The following is a 21,428-nucleotide window of genomic DNA, read 5'->3' on the forward strand; positions in this document are numbered from 1 at the left end:
TATATATCTATATATATTATTTTTAATATGTACAATATATATTTAAAATTTATATCTATATATCTTATATATAAATACATATATATATATATAATATATTTTTTCAATGTTATATATATATGTATATGTAATTATTTAAATATGCGAGTGAGATACGCGATGATTAGCTACTTTATTTCGCATGATATCACATTTGTCATCCGTCATACAGTTATATTTAGAAATAGTTCAGTGCAACATCAAGATGCACCGTCCCTGAAGATTCGCCGATTACGCGTGCATTTCAAATGTTATAAACCTCTTTCGGCAAAAAATATTACTCCAAATTTTTCTCGTGTTTCCACTCGAATTCTTGCCACGCAGAGATCTTCAATAAATAATTTAAAAAAATTGTTTTATTTATATATCTCTCAAGTTTTAATTTCTAAATTCTGTGAGTATATAAAAATATTATATATATATGTGTGTGTGTGTGTGTGTGTGTATGTATATATTTTATCTAATGTATAATTTTTTTCTCTCGTATAAAATTTCAACCACGTGATTTTGACAGATGTAAACATATATTGAGAGGAAAAAATATTTTTAAGCCTGCATTTAATTCTCAACGTTTAATCTCCTGAATTTTTATCTAGGTTATAATGAGTGAAGACATATAACAAGAAACACAGATTACATATAGAATAAAAAAAATATAAATATATTAAATTCTTTAAAAAAACATGAGCTCTGATGTGTAATATATGCTTTACTACAGAAAAGAGGACTAAACATGGGTGATCAAATTCTCATAACAGGCAGATGTTTAAAGAAGGTTGCTGATGCGCAAAGAAAAAGGGTGGTTGCACCAGATATGATGTTGCATACCAGGAATGTAATGATTCCTGTTGCGAAGTCTGTGCCCTTCAAGCAGAGCTTCAACATTCCCTCTTCAGGGAATAATAAACTTCAGATTCTGAGGGCGCAAAACTACAGAAATAGTCCTGCGCTGCTGTTCTCAGAAACACCAATTCGTACATTGTACAATCCTTTGGAAGATTTATTTAAGGTCAATTCAAATATTCCCTCTGATATCGTCTTCTCTGGAAAATATATATTTTTTAAAATATTTTTATATATTTTATATATATATATATATATATATATATATATATATATATTTATATTTATTTTATATATTTTTTATGTATATTTTATATATATTTTTAAAATTATCAACTTCTCATCTATATTTCATACTTGAAACCATAGGTGAGAAGACTCAATTCTCGAAAATTTAGAAATCAGAATACAAAGCTAAAACAATTATATACCATTCCTAAAAAGATGAATTCTTCCAAGAAGAGGAGTATTTTGCAAACTGTATATCCCTTGAAGGAAGTGTTTTCCTGCAAGAAGAGAAGTACCACATTACATTTTCCTAATACAGTGCCTGTTCAGTTTCAACTGTCAAAACAGGATGAAAGCTTGTGCAGGATAAGTTCAAGATCCATAAGATTATCAAGAAAAGGTGATCTGTTACGGAGGAAAGAAAATCAGATGAAATATGAAGATGCATCTTCAACTGCGCCAAGGACAGAAACACCGATCAGCAATATTATGAGCAAATCATTAATTGTATCATCGCAAAGTCAATTTACAGACACTGTTTCCACAGTGTCGATGCAATCGATCTCCAGTTTTCAGGTCAAGAATGAGAAAATACTTGCAAATAACGACAGATCAGTATTGAATCACTTGCAATCTACCAACAGTGAACTTGAAATTAATGTGTTACATTATGAAAATGATAATCTGTTGGAAAACAACTTGCCGCAGTTTCGTTTAAATTCTGCTGATTGGTCTTCCGCTAAGAACATCAGATCAATCAAAATGCAAGATAAAATCATACATGATACTAAATATTCAGGAGAAGTGGATAGTTGGATGCCATCGTCTTCTCACAATCAAAGTAAAGGATATAGCAATGAAGTAAGAAATACGGAATGGTTTGACCAAAGGCCTTACGATTGTAAGATAAAATATTCCTGGCAAGTTATTGGAACCAGCACGCAAACATCGTGCAGTTTGTTGCAAGATTTGTTTCATAAGTCTTCGTACAAAATGTGCAAGGTAAAATATTCCTGGCAAATTATAGGAATCAGTACACAAGCGTCTTTGGACAATCATGACGATGAGGATTATTGGAACGGCATGTTGTTGATACCTAATAAGAATTACAATGAGAACAGTATTTCAATTGACAATGATGAAACTAAATTGCAAGATTGTTCAGGAAAAAGATTGAAGAGATACTTAATATTGAACAATCAGCAAACTCAGACCTTTGCCGAGAAAGAAGTGCAGGCTGACACTGATGATTGCAACACAAAATATTCTTGGCACAATATGTTGAAGCAATATCTGTAATTAATTTAGAAAATTTTTATTGCAACTTATTTCCATGAAACGTTAATTTTTATGAATTTTGTTTCAGAGAACATTCTGCAATTGTTAATATTAATTTAAATCGTTCAACATTATTTATTTTTTTCAGATATGGAACAAATTTTAGAAGTACTGGCCAATCAAAACCTGTCGGATAAGTCGGAAGAACAAGTTGACAATCGTGATGACTTATTAAACAGATACAGGATAAAACCTTTGATACCAAATCCTAACAAGAATTCTGTGGTATCATCCAATAATGGCAACGAAAAGACGAAGAAGGAAGAGGTTTTAATGAGATTATCGTATACATTAAAAAAATTAAATCAATATGAACGAAACATTGATAAGAATTGTGATGCAAACAAAACACAACTTGATGCTGAAGGTATTTTCACACAGAAAGAAGTACTGTCGCAAAATGTAAAAGAAAATATCAAAGGTATCATACAATCTGTACAGGAGTACATAATAAAATTGGATTATCAATTAAAGGATCTTGACGATGCTGATCAGCAAGTAAATAATACATTCTTTTAGAATTTATCTTTTATTTATATTTATTATTTCTTTATTTTTCTTTATTATTATATATTTATATTTCAATTCAATTCAATTCAATACTTTATTTGCCCCCTCAGGGATTAAAGGCGCTTTTGAGGAGCGTACCCAAACCTTACAAATTTCTTACAATCTTAACTTATAGACTACTCTTACATTCTACTCTTACATCTATCTTACAATTATCTTATCTCTACTTAATCTACCTATTTACTAATTAAGAGAGAGAAAGAGCTGTCCCTAACCTATTCCTCGCTTCGCCTCGGCTTCCAGTTCCCCATACATTCCCCAACACCTCATTCATACTTTCACACATTCTCCTCATACCTCCTTCCTCCTCTTCCCCTTCCACCCTCCCCTCCATCCTCTTTTTCTCTAATTCCCTCATCCACCCTTCTCCCTCTCCTCCTTCTTGCAGTATTTCCCTCATTTTTTCCCACCAGTTTCCCTTATTCCCCTCTCCCCCACATTCTCCTATTACATGTTCCCAAGTTTCATCTTCCATCCCACATAGGGTGCGTTCCGTTATGCACTGCAAGTACTGACAGTACTACCAATAGCGTTCCGATATAGATAGCAGTGCACTGCGAAAGTACTATCATGAGTATATGACGTCATTAATTTTGACGTTATTTCCTGTTGCGATTACTGCAACCGGCGAGGTAAAGCACTCGCAGTAATCAAGATGGCTACCTCCATGTGTACGATGGAACTAACTTTTAAATTCCATATCTGAATATAATGATACAATATTTTTAACGTAATTTTTACATTTTATTCTAGGTATTTTAATTTGTCGTCTCATTTCATTTATTAATTCCATTTCCAAATCGCTTTCACTTGATGACTCACTCGAATCATATATATTCTCGATTAAATTATATGTAATTAATGCTATAATGGTATTATCCATTTCACCAATTTTTCACTCGATGATTATTAGCGAAAAAGGTTAGTTAAAAGTCTGCTGAAAGCGTACTGTAGTGCGTTCCGTTTTACTATTTTGCAGTAGCTTCAAAGTGCACAAAATTAAAAAGGAACGCTGTCAACAGTACACTTGCATGACGTCATAGTGCCAGTACTTGCAGTGCATAACGGAACGCACCCATAGTCTGCATCTTCTTTTCCCCTCCTCTTCCCAGTATCTCGCCCCCCTCATTTCATTGTTCATTCTATACCTCACTATCCTTCTCCATCTGCTTTCCCCCCATCCCTTTCTCAAGTATTCCGGTAAACCCTCCTCCTTCCATTCTCCATACCATCTATTGTATCTCGACTCTCTTATCTTCTCCCATCTTTCCTCCTTTTGCCTTTCTCTGTCCTTCTGCTCCCATCCCTCATATACTTCCTCCCCCCTTTCTCTTTTTTCCTCCATCTCCCTCTCTTCTATCCCCCTTCCTTCAAAAAATTTTGCCCTCTCTTCCTCCCACACCGTTTTCTCCTTTCCTTCCTTTACCCTCTCCTTCATCTCCTCATAGCATTTCCTCGCTAAACTTCCTCCCATTCCCTCCTCTAATTTTCTCTCATACCCTATCGCTCTTCTTCCTGCTCTTATCCTGAATTTATCCTTTCCTATCTCTTCTCTTACCATATACCCCGGCGTACACCAATCTACTCCTAACGTCCACCTAATCCATCTTTCCTGCATTGCCTCTACTTCTCTCCTCTCCTTCCACCCCCATATTTCCGCCCCATACTCTATCACCGTTCCCACCAACCTTTCCATTAACCATACTCTTTTCATCCAGTCTCCTGCAAATCTTCTCTTTCCCATACCCCATACTTGTCTCATCACCGCTCCTGCTTTCCTCACTCTGTCCCTCACCTGCGCCTCCTGTCCTCCATTCCTTTGTAACTTATATCCTAGATACTTGAACTCTTTCACTTCCTCTAATTTTTTCCCTTTCCATCTCCACTCCATTTTCCTCATTCTTCCTCCCCCCTTTCTAAACCTCATTATTTTTGTCTTATCCACATTTACCTCTAGCCTTTTTTTATCCATGTAATTTTCCATTTTCCCCAACATATGTATCATCCCCTCCTCCTCCTCCGCCAACAACACCATGTCATCCGCATATGCCAAGCAGTGCACTTTTTCCCCTCCCAACTTTACTCCTCCCCAGCCTCCTTTTTTCAGCACTTCCTCTATATCCGCTATCAACAAATTGAACAAGTGTGGGCTCATTGGACAACCTTGCCTCACACCCCTTGCCGTCCAGAAGTTTTCTCCTTCCTCCTTCCCCGCTCTTACTTTACTCCTCGTTTCCTTGTATACCTCTTCTATTCTACTACTTAACCCTTCTCTTACCCCCCTCTTCCTCATCGCCTCCATTAACACCTCCCTATCCACTGAGTCAAACGCCGCCTTCAGATCTATGAAGGCCGCTACTACCTTACCTCCCTTCTTCTTCACTTTTTTATTGATCAGGTAGTTTAGCACATATATACTGTCAATCACCCCCATTCCCTTCCTAAAGCCTGTTTGACTCTCCGGCAACATATTCCCCTTCTCTATTTCCTCCTTTAACCTTTCTGTTAGAATCCCCACATACACCTTATATAACGTTGGCATTAAAGTCACCCCTCTGTAGTTTTCCACCCTATTCCCCGTTCCCTTTTTTAACAGTGGTACTATTATCCCCTCTTTCCACCTCTCCGGCCATCCTTCCCCTCTCCAGACTCTGTTGCACATTTCCCATACCCACTCTTCTACCCTCTCTCCTCCATATTTCCATACCTCACTCGGTATCCCATCCTCCCCCGCTGCTTTTCCTTTCTTCAATTTTCCCAATATCCTCTTTACTTCCCTCCTGCTTATCTCCTGCTCCTCATCCCTCTCCCTTTTCTCTTTTCCTCCTCTTACAACTTTAACCTCTACCCCTCCCAATAAGTCCATGAAATATTCCTTCCACTCCTCCGCTTTTATCTCCTCATTCACTCCTTCTCTCTTCTTCCTTTCCCTGTTTATAATTTTCCATACCTCTCCTTCCGTTCTTGCCTCTATCGCTTCCTTGTACCATCTTATCCTCTCCTTCTCCCTTTTTCCTTTACACATTAGCTTATATTCTGCCCTTTCTTTTCTGTATCCTTCTCCTCCTCCTCCTTTCTTCCTCCATTCCCTTAGCTTTCTCCTCACTTCTTTCCTCTTCTCCTCACATTCCTCATCCCACCACCCTTTCTTTTTTCCTTCTCCACTCTCTTTTTCTCCTTCTCTCAATTCCTCTTCTATCCTTCCTATTTTTTCCTCTAGCTCCTCTTCTATTCCCTCTTTCCACCCCTCTCCCCATTCTATTTCCTCTCTTATTCTTTCTCCTCCCCTCTTCGTCCATCTCCCCTTTTTTCTTATTCCTTTTCCTTCCTTCCTTTTCCCCTTTTCAGCACCTCTTCTTTCTAACGTTACAATCAAAGGGTGATGGTCCGACTCTATGTTATCTCCCACCTCCATTCTCTTTATCTTTTCCTTTACTCTATCCTCTCCCACCACATAGTCTATCACCGATTCCCCTCTTCCTCCTGTATATGTGTACTCCCCCTCCCTATCCCCTCTAATCCCTCCGTTAAAAATTCCCCATCCCACTTCTTCTAGCTCTTTTATCAACTTCCTCCCATCCTCATTTACCTTCTTGTCCTTCGATCTTCTTTCCTCTTCCTCCTCTCCTCCTATCACTCCCCCCCTTCTACCTGTCCTTGCGTTGAAATCTCCTCCTAAAATCGTCCATTTGTCTTCTTCTTTCTCTTCCATCCATTCCTTCATTTCCTCCATTTTCCTTTCCATGTCCCCGTTAATGTATATACCTATTACCCTCCACTTCTCTCTTCCTACCTCTAAATCCGCCATCATTATTCCCTCCGCCTTTTCTCCCATTCCTGATACTTTTATCCTTCCCCTCTCCTCCTTTACCCCCATGATCATTCCCCCCATCGGTCTTCCTTTCTTCTTTCTCTTCTTTGCTGCTTGCTTCTCCCATCTATATCCTTTCGGTAACCTCTTTTTAATCCCTCCCACCCCTTTTCCTCTATCCATGTTTCCATCATCACCACTACCTCCCAATCCTCTATTTCCTTCCAGAATTTTTCTTCCTTGTTTTTCAACCCTGCCACATTCCAAAAACCTATCTTCCATTCCTCTCTTACTTCTCCTTTTTCCTTTCTCTCTTGCTCCTTTCTTCTTTCTATCTCCGTCTCCCTTTCTCCCTCCTCCTTTCTCTTCTTACTACTCTTCTTCCCTTCTCCTTTCCTTCCTTCTTCTCTTCTCCCCTCTTCTATCCCTTTTTTTCCTCCATTCTTGTCTTCATGCCCCCCTCTTCCACCTCCATTTTCTCCATTCCTTCTCTAATTTCTCCTTTCCAGTTCTTGAGCACTCTTTCTTCCTCTTCCCATTTCCACCAAACATCATTGATTTTTATCCTACCGTAGCTTGTCCACACCTTGTTCCCTTTCCTCTTTTCTTCCTCCGCAATTTCCATTATTCTCCATTTCATCTTTCTTTCCTCCCATGTTAGGTCGTCCTCTATCCTCACCCTCTTTCCTCTTAACAGACTCTTTTTTTCCATTACCTGTCTCTTTTGTTCTCTGCTGCCTAGTCTTACAACCACCATTTCTCCTTCTTTTCCCTCCTTTCCTTTCAACCTTCTTATCCATTCTATTTCCGTTTCCGCATATATTTATATTTATTATTTATATTATTTTTATTTATTATTATACATTTATATTTATTATTTATATTATTTTTATTTATTGTAATATATTTATATTTATTACTTATATTATTTGTATTTATTATATATTATATATTTATTATTTATGTTATTTTTATTTATTTTATATATTATACATTCATATTTATTATTTATATTATTTTTATTTATTTTTTATATTATACACTTATATTTATTATTTATATTTTATTGATTTGCTTTCATCAAAATATTTCTTTCTACGGTTGGTAATTATAATAACATGAAAAAATTGCGTTTTATCAGATAGAAAATAATATGACCAGGACGTTGAAGGAAATAGATGGGACATTTCAATCTTTGTTGGATGATGTATATGATGAAATCAATAAAAGACGCGAAGAATTGATATTAGAAACGCAGATTCACAAGCATGAGAATCTAATACCGCTGAGAGCTTGCAGAAGGGAGGTGGAGGCACAGATACAGAATGCGCAGAGCATCATATCTATGAGCGAAAGTATGTTGCAGCATCCACATCGATATAGCACCAACAGATTTGGAAAGATAATTGCTGCCAGCAACGATATAGGCAGGTCAGAATGCATTCATATGTGTAAAGTTTCATTAAAATTAAAAGAACTCTGCACCAAATTCATAGAATTTTGACTTTTGATAGAATTGATTTTTTCTTCATATATTGTAGCTTATAATTTGCTTTTTCATATTTGATTGGTTGTAAATCAGTAATTATCTATTATTTAGCTTTGAGCCTATTACATTTTTTGTTTGACAAGTCATAAGTTACTTCATATGAAAATATTAATTACGGTCTTACTTAAATCCTATGAATTTGGTACGGAATCTTTTTGAGTTTGCAAGTTTCCTTTTTAAGCGTTATATTATAAATTATTTTTTAATAAAAATTATTAATATATTATTTATAATAATAAATTATTTAAATTGTTTTATAAATTATAATTATTTAAATTACTCAATTAATTATAAATTATAATTTAAATTGTTTAATTAATTATAAATTATTTTATTATTTTATAAATTATATTAAATTTTATAATAATTATATTTTATAAATTATTTTATAAATTATATTTTATTATTATATAAATTATTTAAATTATATTTATTCAGGATACCAGCAGTGCCGTATTCCGAGGAGCTCCCGAATATAAATTTTGATCGCCCATCAAACTCCTGCAAGGAAGAGATCCTCGAGCAAATTTCGAAACTGGGCTGCATCTCTCGTACAGTTCCCGTTCAGATAACGAACATTGAGGAGAGACCAGGGGGTTTGTTCGTCAAATGGCACATAACTAATCCGGAATACACTGAGGAACAAACGTTTATCGTGGAGAAGGCGAACGGGGAAGTCGTCGACCCTGCATCGTGCGAGTTCGAGACGGTTTACAAAGGATCCGAGATCTTCTGCTTCATCAGAAATGTGCCTATTGATCAGCCAGTCACCCTTAGAGTCAGAATACAAGCGGATAATGTGGCGAGAAGCGTACATCACGTCGCGCGAACTTCTATACCACCATATAGTATGTACAAAGAAAGAGCAGACGTATATTTTTTAAATAATAATTTTAAAATCGAAAATGTACTGATCTATAAGTACAAATTCAGATAAAAACAGCTATTTTTTTAAGAGCAAGGTGCAATAAAATTATTTTTAAATTCCTCTATACTTATTTTAAATACAAATAAAATATAAAAAATAAAACGGAAGAATTTAAAAATATTTTTTTTGTATAAAATTAAAAAATTTTAAACACATTAAATGCAACAAAAAATTATTTTTAAATTTCTCTATACTTAGTTTTAATAATAATAAATTTTAATAATAAAATGTATAAATAAATAAAATAAAATAGAGGAATTTTTTTAAATAATCTTGTTGCACTTAATATCTTTATAATAATATTTTTTTTATATTTTTGAATTAAAATTGTATAAAACTTAAAAATATAAATTATTAAATTAAATTTCTTTATACTTATTTTGAATACAAAATAAGTATAGAGGAATTTGAAAATAATTTTGTTGCATTTAATGTGCCTGGCTCTTTTTATACCTGAATTTATGTTTACAATATTTTTGAAATTAAACTAAAACTTTTCTCTAAAAATTACAAAATTAGCTTCACATCTTTTTTTGGTATAAATTAAATTGACAATTGAATATAATTTTGGAAATCGTTTCTCATTTAATTGCGAAATATGTATTAATTAATTTATTAATGTAACAATGTAAAAATCATTTACAATTACAGGCTGGGAACTCGAGAATAAAAATTACATGATCACTAATAATGGTAAAACGACCGCAAAACTCACAGACACTATAAGTACATTATTCTCAGAAGGTCCTCAGTTCGATGCGAATCACATCATCGAATTCAAGGTGATTGCACGCGATAGAATTTTATCATTTATATTTACCGAATGTGCTGTACGTGGGTAAATTATCTATAATAATAATAATGATGACTTATGATACAGTTCTTAGAAGTTTCGCCAGACGGAGACGACGACGAGGGTATCGCATTGGTTTACAATCCGCAAGGCAATGATGACACCTTGAAAAGAACGGCATCGTTGATGATCACGTGTCGTGGAAAGATTTTCATGGATGGCGACGAGAAACTGATGCGCCTGCCAAAAATGCGCTCTGGTGCAAACATTGTGATCTCAGCCTTTCGGAAAAATGCTCACGTACTGCGAGTGAATATCGAATCTGAAAACAAATGCGTCACGTATGACTGGCGGGTGCAAACGCCTCTGTACTTTGCCGCCCGATTTGCCGAGTACAAACGATGGAATTTGACGATTAAATAGAGAGACAAGAGCTGTTTTTATCATGCAATGCATGATATACAGGGTAACCCATAGAAAAATGCTGAAGTTAATCATTTGAGAAAACAATTATGCTGAAAAGAGGAAAATCTGCAGTTTTTAATGGATATAAATAAAATATTTGTAGTTTATTTTATTGATAAAAAGTAATGAAGAGTACTAATAATCACATAAAATCATATAAACTAATAATCAATATTTTCAACAACATGCCAGATTTAATAATAGTTATTAAAAAGGTCGTAGTTGCATGCATTAAAAAATGATAACTGATTAGTTTCAGCATTTTCCTATGAAAAACCCTATAATTTTGTAAGAATAAATGGAAAGTGCCTTACATGCAGGAAACATTCAACCTGAACAACCTCTGCAACCGCAATGAATGCATTCTACTATTCGGCCTTCTTCGAGTTTGCCCTTAGGCACCCTGCAGATGCAATTTGTACCGAAATTCGTGTCTCTTGTCTGAATGCATCGCAGGCAACATAAGTTTTCATAGCCAACCTTCTTCCATTTGGCAATCAGATTCTTGTCCGCAATATTTTCGTTCAAACAGTAATCGTACAATTCTGAAATGAAAATACAGAGCTCAGAAAAAGATTACTTTTAAATTAATTAAAATTAACTTGAATAAAAAAAATAATTATATAATTACAAATAAAATTTTAATAGATTAAAATATAATTAAAAAATAAATATGATATAATATTTTTTAGAAAATATATATAATTATATAAATATATTTATATATAAATATTATATAAAAATATATAAAATAACTATATAATTAAAAATAAAATTTTAATAGAATAAAAATATAGTTAAATCTTAAAAATTATGCAACTCACCGCGACTTATCGCTTTTCTTCTGTAAAATAGATCGTATATATAACGCGATTTCTGATGATGAATTTTAAAAATCGGCCACAGAGATTCTTGTTTCCTTTTGCCCTCGTGCGGTTCGGTTTCAGCTATAAAGATAAATCATGTCTTAAAAAGGTTTTTTTTTCTTAAAATTGGAGAATTAAATAAAAGTTTAAAAACGGTTAACCTCACAAAGCAAGCTTACCTTCGCGCATTTTCTGTTCCAGTTCTTCTAGAGTCGGCTCGATCAACTCCCAGCCATCGGGAGGTGGTTTTTTGCTCCGTCGTACTTTCGGCATACTTTATTCTATTTTATTATTATTTTTCTTTCACTAAAAATATAATGCTTCCAAATATTGCATAAAATAGTCAAGGTTCCAAAAGTCCAAACTTCTGTTTATTTTTACACTAGATGCATTCGATGGAGAAAATTCCTAGATATCGGTCGATTGCTACCTAGGAATTTCTTCCGTTGAATGCGATGGAGAATATCAGCTCTGCTCCAATGCGGTCGTATTGATGCGCTCCTCGAATTGGACCAATACGAGCGCATTGAAGTAAAACGGAGCAAGTTGGGGCATACGACGCCACAGATTAATAGACAGATCGCCAAAGGCCTGCCTAAAGAAGAGACCGCCATCTTCATGCGATAGACTTTGCCCCTTACCGACACACTTTGCCCCTGGTTCGAGTCCGTGCTAAATTTCGTAGACTCGACCAAAAGACTTTGCCCCTGGTGCAAGTCCAGGCTAAATTCGTTTCACATTACCAACAGACTTAGTAGCCCCTGGTGCGAATCCAGGCTAATTGATCATGAGACCAATTTGAGAGATTTGGCCCCCGTTGTGTGTGTGTGTGTGAGAGAGAGAGAGAGAGAGAGAGAGAAAGAGAGAATATTTTACATATGCATATATATATATATAAAATTTATTAAATATAAAAAATATATATATATATTTTATAAATTAAACTTCGGCTAATACAATTAAAATATGTGATATAATAAAAGGCCAACTTAACGAGCTTATATGCTATTAATTGAAAAATTTTATTTATTAATTTACGTCATACTATACAAAAGTTACGATAAACGTTTCGACTGTACGACAGTCTTTCTCAATATCCTAATAATATGTTAAAAAATTAATTTAGTCATTTCGACATCATAAATAAATACAACAATTATAAGATTATATGACGAACGCAGTACAAATTCATGTTTGTTGGCATGAGTTAGAGCGTCAGATGCTGTTATATTATGTATATAACGACACTGTCACTGTGAACAAATTAATATATCCGCTCAAATATTACCTTTAGATTTTTAATAAATAGTATTAACTTACTTTTTTGTCAACGAACATAACACTTTTTTTAAAAAATTATTTCTTTTTACTTAACATAATCACAATGTGTACTTTTTTAAAAAACAAATCGATGTCTGTATCTTACAATGTCGGCGCGCTGTATATATACCCAATTTTTAAGATGACGTAGACAATTTTTTTAGAATATCATAATAACTCCGGTTTCAGTGTTGCCAACGCCGAGAAACCAATTCTCGGGTTTTATGTAGTGGTGTATGTCTGTACACGTACATACACCACTGCATCGCTCACGCGGACGCACGTAAGAGAAACAAGAACCGATAATCACGTGTTCTCTTGTTCCTCTACCGTGCCGGTATACGCGAGATGCCACCTAAAAATGCTTTCTGGCCTTCCGTAGCAGAAAGCAGTAACGTAGCAAGACTAATAAGCACCCATTTTTTTTTTGTAAATTTTATATATGCTTATGCACATATGTGGATATATTATTTATATATAAATATATATAAAAATAGTGTATATATATATATATATATATATATATATAATATACTAATTTACTCTCAATTATATATGCTACTGTTATAATTTATCATTAGACAATTATAAAACAGAGGTTATAGATTTGGTCTGACTACACTGGCCTCAAATTAAAGTTGTATATATATTTATTTTAACGTTTCGACCATACGGGATGTGGTCCTTTTCAAAAATACAGATTGGAATATCAGAGAGTTACAGCATTTCGTCTTTAAGATGTAAGCGCAAATTATGATTCGGAGAGATTTAACTTGTCAAATAATAAAATATAAAATAAATTATAAAATATATATACATATATAATTTGTAGTGCTATATATATATATATATATATATATATATATATGTGTGTTTTATAATTGTCTAATGATAAATAATAACAGTAGCATATAATTGAAAGTAAATTAGTCTACAATCAATTAAAATTAATATCAATCAAAATTAATATTTGTCGCTAGTGGTGAAAATAAGCTTAATAAACGACTTGACTACGACGTAACTAGCAATTTTATTTGATTATTTCACAATATGTGAAATATTGTGAAATAATCAAATAAAATTGCTAGTTACGTCGTAGTCAAGTCGTTTAAGCTTACAATTAGTCTACAATGTTAGACACGGGTACTTGTTAGATTTGATAATTTATTGCTTATATTTTTTCGAGAGACAAGAATAAGAGAACGAATATAAATTATTATTAGCTTGTATAGCAATCATAGATTGACGAATATGCGTTGGTTATTCTTGATTTCTTTTCTATTATTGATGTTATTGTATAATTTGCTCCATAAATACTTATAACATAAAAGAACTTATGTCGAGTAATGAGTAAATTATTAGAGTTCAAATATATCAATATCAATTTTTTAATAATATATTGGAATACAGAGAAATGATAAAAAAATATATTTCGGCAATAAAAATTTTATAAATATATTGAAAATATTTTTACTACACGCGCGCGTGCGCACACACACACACCCACATACACACTATATAAATGCAAAATAATACTGTAGATAACTATAAATATATAGAAAATTAATTAATTATAATATATAAAATTGATGTAACTCGTGAATAATACAAATATTTAAATTTCAAAAATATTTTTAGGATTACTCGATCAGCGGCTTAATGGGACATTGTTATTTTGAAAAGTGCGATTTTGTAGAAGCTATTCGCTGCTACGAATTTTCTAACGCGATGTATAATCGACCGGACGATTTGCATCTCGTACAAACGAGGTAAAAATGTTTGTCTCGTTGCATTACGTAAGATGATTGAAAGAGAAGACGAGTTATTAATGACAGCATTACACAATGTCGATAGAATGGGACTGTATTACAAAGATATTGGCAGTTACGAGCGCGCGTTAAAAGTTTTCCTCAACGCATGCCAGACTTCACCGACGGCAGAAACGTGGCTAGGTGCGGGAATCGCTTTTTACGAGGTAAATTCAATAATAAAAATAAAATCCAATAATAATAATGCAAATAATATGAAATTAAGATAAGGCCCGTGTATAAATTAAAATCAAACAATCCAACAATAAGCCAACTTGCGGGCCAAAAGATTAAGAAGTTACAAGATTCTTTATTAAAGATATAAAATAAAAAATAATATAAAATATAATAGAATTAATCCAATTAAATAAACAAGTAAACGTTTCGATAGTATAACTATCTTCTTCAATACAATGGTAACAGGAAACTTTAATTTCCTGTATCTCATCAACTTATCATCACGTTCTATAACGGTTTCGTTATCACAAGGACAATTTTTACAATGAAGGAAACAACTGCGGAATTCTCATGACTTGTTACATATTACATTTTTAACACACTGACGATTCCCGGATCACAATATTTAGACGTTTGAAAAATGTGAATCTAAAGAAATCTGATTTTATGCGTTTACCATCGAAAAAAATTAGAATTATCAGCGCCTTATTTTAATGGGATTTGTAGCGTAACCATAACGATAGTCGTATCATGTTGTGGTATATGTGTTGTTATTTTAAAAATCTGTAATTAGTTAATTTCGTACAGTTAGATATAGATTCTTTCTTTCTAATAAGTTTGAGGATGTAAAGAATTTTTAATGTAAGAATATTTCTTAAATTTATTGTTATTTATTTATTAAAGAAGATAGTTGTACTGTCGAAACGTTTACTTGTTTATTTAATTGGATTAATTCTATTATATTTAGTATTATTTTTTATTTTATGTCTTTAATAAAAAATCTTGTAACTTCTTAATCTTTCGGCTCACAAGTTGGCCTATTATTGGATTGTTTGATTTTAATAAAATTCAAGCTTCTGAAAAATAAAATTGCTAATTAAAAAAAATTATATTACAAAGTAAATCGCATATGAATGTTTTAAAAATTATTTTTATACATGTCCCTAACAGCACACATGTCCGAAAGACATTTAGAGGATATCCAGAAGATATAAAAAATATCCTTGAAAAAACATAATGAAAAAATAATATCTATAAAAATAATTAGTTGCAGCGATTTACGGAAGCGGAGGCAGCTTTATCAGAAGCGAATCAAATCGACAATCGTAACGTGACTGTTTGGAAGTACTTATGTCTGTTAAATATGTCTTTGCAACGTCACGATGAATTCGTTCAGTGCCGGACACAGATCGCTCAGGTGAAATGTTATTAACAAGAAGCGTTGATTGAGGTTTTTGCTGTTTTTCAGTGATATGTTGTCGTTGTCTCGTAGGACAATACGACTTTCTCTTTAGAAAAACGGTCCCTCAAACCGCGAGATGGAAAACTCATGCTCTAAATGCAGCCACGTAAATACATATAAGCTTCTCCTCTCCTTAATTCGGAGATTCAGTCAGCTATTCTACGACGATCACGATGAGATTATTGGTGAGTCAGACCGCGGACTATATGCAAATACAGCATGTTTTGCAACTAATGATACAACGGGAAGATAATAATTTTATAGAAGATACGAAAATTCTATAAAATAACATATACACACATAAGTCAAAAATGTAAAATGAAATTTTTTATATAAGGCTACTTATTTACGCGAAAATTATATAATAACATATTGACGACTTTTTAAACTTGAACAATTTTTCGTTACATTTTCGAATTCATCACTCATTTCGCGATAGTGATTGTTAATATATAGACATAAAAACCAACATTTTCTCACCCCTATTTACTAAAATAATAATTAAAATTATTAAAAAATGTACATAAAAGTATCTAAAAAAATTAATTTTTTTAATAGAGTAAATACACAATTTTTTATACAAATTTTTTAAATAGTCACGAAATAAAAAAATGTATATAATCGTTAGAGATCATTTAAATTAAAAAGAATTTTCCAATTTTCAAAATTTAAAGTCGATTTTTCTGAAAAATAAAGTCTCGTTTAAAAAAAATTTTATTCTATATTTTCAATTTATTTTTGTTTCATGTAGCATCATTATCTTTTCTGTATCATTAATTATGAAAGACATCTGCATTTTTAAATCTTTTATCTTTAGCTGCAATTTCGCAATAATATTCATAATGCGGAATAGAATATTGAGTCACATATCAAATGATTAATACTTTTTGTGTGTAGTGTACGCTATTTATACTCAGTCTGCTTCAAATAGTGATGTTTACTGCGATGATAAATTGCGATGAATCAAGAAGCGTTATACGTCACAAAATTGGAAAAAAAGGTAATATCGCAGACTGTGCGGCAATAATATTATAAAACACGAAAGCGCTTGCGTTGATAAAATAGTGCAAAATAATAAAAAGAAAAAGATGCAATTTCTTTCGATATTAATAATATATTTTAATAATAATATATTTAATAATATATTTTAATAATAATATATTTAATAATATATTTTAATATAATATTAAAATAACATTAAAATTAATAAGCAAGATGATAGGAAAGATTATAATTTCTCAATAAAATATATAATTGCTCTCCGCTTACAGATGATGTTGAACGGGTCAAAATAAAAGTTTTCCGTGGCCCTATGCAAGAAAAAAATGGTGATGTTTTCGCTCCCTGGGGATACTGGATCCAACAGCCCGGCAGATAATTTGAATTGTGAATTGTTCTTATTTTTTCATGTAACAGCGACAAAATATTTCTTTTTTCTTTTATTCTACGTATTTTATAAATGATATATATGCGCACATCAAAAAATTAATTTTGCAAGAAACTTTATTTCCCATACGAATTATATTAAAGACGTTTATAAAAAAAAAAAAGATTTTCAATAATTATGTTACAATAGTTAGCTTCTACGATAAATAATTATATACTATGATTAATATTACTTAAATATTACGATTAATATCTTTGGAGCAAACTTCGGAACAAAAATATTAGATAGGAACGTGGAAATAAATATGTAAAGGTAATAAAAGGATACGAGAAGAGAAAAGAGATATGTACGATTTTACGGCATTTTTATTATATGATCTCACCAATGCTTATTATATGTTTGCAATGCCATTAGTATGTTGTAAAACATGAATAGTTTTTACTTTTTATAATTCGGATTATTCGGATTCATTTGATTGGCATGGTTATCCAAATCCGTTTTAGTTCCCGCGCCTTGGTAACCTGCAGTATGCCCAGGGCCAGTTCGAGGATTATTCGGATTGCATTGGTTAGTACGATTAGCTTGATCTTTCGAATCCATCTAGAAAATACAAAAAAATAGAGTTTTATTAAATTAGATACATACATTTTTTCACACACATTATAGATTCCGGTCGAGAAATATCAAAGAAAAAAGATCGAAGAAAAGAGAATCGAGCAATCAAGCATGGTTAATAAAAAAAAATCATCACATAAAAAAATGTATAAAAATTTTATATATTGTTTTATTTTAAATATAGACTTTTTTATTATATTACTTGAAATATACACTATTTTATCATACTCAATATGTCTATCCCGTATATATTTCTCTACAGATCTTTCAATTGCAAATATTAAGTAGGATATTAATAAATGGTAGAAATTTAATCGACCAACTCTGGCAAATGAAGAAAATGCTCTCCATATGTACATATAATTTAATATGAAATTAATATATTGAGAAATACATTATACTTTTTATATTAAAATATATTTATCTTTCTCTCTCTCTCTTTGTTAGTTATAATTAATTTAATAATTTATTTTAACAATATTGTGTGGTGCGGTATATTAATATTCTAAAAGATGTAAAAAAACTGTGAAATCTCCAAATGATAATTAAAAAATGGTAGTAATTTAATCGACCAACTCGGGCAAATTAAGTGATCTTTATTCAATATTCAATATTCAATGTGAATATTGAATAAAGATCACTTAATTTGCCCAAGTTGGTCGATTAAATTACTACCATTTTTTAATTATCATCTGGTGACTTCACAGTTTTTTTACATCTTTTAGGATATTAATATACCGCACCACGCAATTGTTAAAATAAATCATTAAATTAATTATAACTAACAAAGAGAGAGAGAGAGAGAGAGAGAGAGAGAGAGAGAGAGAGAGAGAGAGAGAGAAAGATAAATATATTTTAATATAAAAAGTATAATGTATTTCTCAATATATTAAATTTCATATTAAATTAGCCATTATATGTACATGGAGAGCATTTTCTTTTAGAATTTATCCTGAAAATCATGGTGATCATGGGACAATATATTGGAAGAATTTTATAAGAATTTCTCTGATTAAAATATATTTACCACAATAAAAAATATTAATACGTAGTAAATTTAATCAAATATATTTTATTTCTTATTGTAATAGATCTTAATATTTCTATTGTGATAAATATTAATCAAAGAAATTTCTTATTGTGGGGGTTTTCAGAACATGAATAATTAAAAATAAAATATTATAAAGAGTTCGTCAGGATGTATTTGATTATATGGATACAGTTTATATAAGCACTTACTATACTCGATATTAACCCGAGGCAGGTAGGTCAACTCAAAAATAATAATACACGTGTGTCTCGGTCGATGTTTCTAATACGACTCTCTCGCTTGATATACATGCTGTCGCGAAACGGAATCATTCGATGATCATGCACAAAGTGATCTCACGCATCACGGTTAGGACACGTGTTCAAAATAATACGAAACATTATAAACGCCTACATTATAAAATTCTTCGAATACATATTGTCCCATGATTACCATGTTTCAGGGTAAATTCTAAGAAACAATTCTATATGTGTACCCATACAGCACAGATTATTGCAATTATATTGCAGCAACGTTGCAATGTTGCAAGTTGCAATGCAACATTATAAAGACATTGCAGAGATATAGGTGTACAAAATTCCAGCACACTTGTAGCAACATGACATTAATATTTCGGAAATATTGCATGTAATCCAAATTCTATAATTTATATATTGTAATATACATATACCCAGCAAACACCAAGTTACAGCTATATAATTGTTAGTTGTAATTTCCCACTCAAAAATATAATACGTGTATTATAACAATTATATTGTTGAGTGGAAAATTACAACTAACAATTATATAACTGTAACTTGGTATTTGCTGGGTATAATACTGTAATAAAATAATTTTTTGCAATATTGTACAATAAAAGATGTTAACGATAATCAATAATTTTATTAAATCATTGGCTTAAATTTCTGCGCCAAACGCTCTGCGCAATACATGTGTGCGTGTATAGCAGGCGCCGGCTTCGCTACGTAGACGTAGATTTATTTACATTTGTATACCTGTATATGCAACATTAGTTTATGGTTGCAATAACAATGCATTATTGCAAACTCATAACATTGCAATATTGTTGTAATATTTTGTTGCAATCTTCCAAAAAGCGGACATTTTAACATTGCTGCAATTCAACAGCAATGATGTAGCAACATTTTGCAGTAAATTTGCAATATTGCAATATTGCGATGAAAGATTGTTGTAATGTTTTTGCAATCTATCGGTGCTGTATGGGTACTACTAGCTATTGCACTATAATATTTCACTTATCAATTTTCAAAATCACGTATTATATTATTTTGATTATACATTCTTTGCAGACTTTTATTTAAGTATTAAATAATTCTTTTTAGCAAACATTTAATAAAATATTACAATGTTAAATATTAAAAATTTAATAAAATATTATTATCATCTCTACATATTATCTTCACATATTTTACATATTATAATATATTGCTCTATTTCTACTTACTTTTTTTTTATATTTTAAACTCGTAAGTATAGAATCATTAATTTTTAAATAGAAATTTAGAAATAATTTATGTAGACACTAAAAATCAATGAAGCAAATGTGCATGACTTACCTTTGATTTCGCAGTTGGAAGAAAACTTGTTATGAAGCAAATAATCGACGGTCAAAGCCACGTTCTATGTGCAACAGAGCAGCGAGTTTAAGACGCAACTTGTGATCGCCGCAATATTTATACCCTCTTCAATACAGAGATATGCATTGTGGGGGGAATTCCCTAACAAATTTTAATCGAAAAAAGAGGAGGGATTTCCCCTTTTAAGGGTCGGCAGGCGACATGGTGGAGACGCCTATCGACCGGCCGGGAATTAGAGATTCTTATATTCCAGATATTAGCGAAACTACTGAATGAATCTTATTAAATTTATGATATTCTTAATCAGTAAGCTCAAATGCAGTCCGCCAAAGAGTTATTTATTGAAAAAAAGATGAAAATAAAATTTATAATATAACTTGGGGGAATGCGCAGCTAGTAACGGGTAAGGTTGGGTTAGCCAGGAGTCCGTATTTTATTTATTATAAATTTTTCAGAGCAAAAATGCAAAATCCGACTCTTTGGCGGACTACTTTATTATATCAAGAATATATTAAAAAAAAAAAACCAAAGTTATGTCACTTATTTTATGAAATATCTGGACGATAAGATTCTCACTAGATTCATAAGGAGCAGGGGAAATTTCCGTGGTAACATACATAAATCTATATAATAAATAAAATGTGTAATAAATTATCGAATGATTTATTTAAATATTTGCATATAATCTATGTAAATAAAATATGTACAAATAAAATAATATTTATGCAAATATTATTTTATTTGTGTACATACCCAAACAACACCAAGTCCAAAATTGGCGCGTAAGATATCTTTATAA

At 31.9% G+C, this 21,428-nt stretch overlaps 3 protein-coding genes across 6 annotated transcripts; 2 read left to right on the forward strand and 1 right to left on the reverse strand.

Annotated features, from left to right (window-relative positions):
- Positions 1-149: 149 nt before the first annotated feature.
- Positions 150-10,877, forward strand: LOC114933335 (cytokine receptor-like factor 3). Of its 3 annotated transcripts, XM_085488434.1 has the most exons (8): positions 150-433; positions 758-1,048; positions 1,252-2,107; positions 2,537-2,946; positions 7,971-8,260; positions 8,817-9,226; positions 9,958-10,088; positions 10,187-10,877. In XM_085488434.1, exons 2-8 carry the CDS (start codon positions 773-775, stop codon positions 10,520-10,522), a joined length of 2,709 nt encoding a protein of 902 aa, XP_085344560.1. In that variant the 5' UTR covers positions 150-433; positions 758-772; the 3' UTR covers positions 10,523-10,877. The 3 variants fall into 3 exon arrangements, with proteins under 3 accessions (XP_085344560.1, XP_085344558.1, XP_085344559.1); XM_085488432.1 differs by lacking the exons at positions 758-1,048; positions 1,252-2,107 and having other exon boundaries at positions 170-433; XM_085488433.1 differs by lacking the exons at positions 150-433; positions 758-1,048; positions 1,252-2,107 and adding an exon at positions 2,340-2,405.
- l(1)10Bb (BUD31-like protein) lies at positions 9,869-13,095 on the reverse strand. Of its 2 annotated transcripts, XM_085488435.1 has the most exons (5): positions 12,751-13,095; positions 11,610-11,860; positions 11,389-11,511; positions 10,879-11,109; positions 9,869-10,421 (listed from the first exon to the last, which is right to left on the reverse strand). In XM_085488435.1, exons 2-4 carry the CDS (start codon positions 11,701-11,703, stop codon positions 10,892-10,894), a joined length of 435 nt encoding a protein of 144 aa, XP_085344561.1. In that variant the 5' UTR covers positions 11,704-11,860; positions 12,751-13,095; the 3' UTR covers positions 9,869-10,421; positions 10,879-10,891. The 2 variants fall into 2 exon arrangements, with proteins under 2 accessions (XP_085344561.1, XP_029161692.1); XM_029305859.2 differs by lacking the exon at positions 12,751-13,095 and having other exon boundaries at positions 11,610-12,207.
- Positions 13,096-14,389: 1,294 nt separating this feature from the next.
- Positions 14,390-17,961, forward strand: LOC114933337 (cilia- and flagella-associated protein 70-like). Its single transcript, XM_085488430.1, has 6 exons — positions 14,390-14,519; positions 14,605-14,725; positions 15,784-15,933; positions 16,009-16,163; positions 16,876-16,978; positions 17,250-17,961. Exons 1-4 carry the CDS (start codon positions 14,410-14,412, stop codon positions 16,072-16,074), a joined length of 447 nt encoding a protein of 148 aa, XP_085344556.1. The 5' UTR covers positions 14,390-14,409; the 3' UTR covers positions 16,075-16,163; positions 16,876-16,978; positions 17,250-17,961.
- The last annotated feature ends 3,467 nt before the right edge of the window (positions 17,962-21,428 follow it).

Source organism: Nylanderia fulva, unplaced genomic scaffold (genome assembly GCF_048542155.1).
Source record: "Nylanderia fulva isolate GAGA-0341 unplaced genomic scaffold, ASM4854215v1 Scaffold7, whole genome shotgun sequence".
Lineage (NCBI taxonomy): Eukaryota > Metazoa > Arthropoda > Insecta > Hymenoptera > Formicidae > Nylanderia > Nylanderia fulva.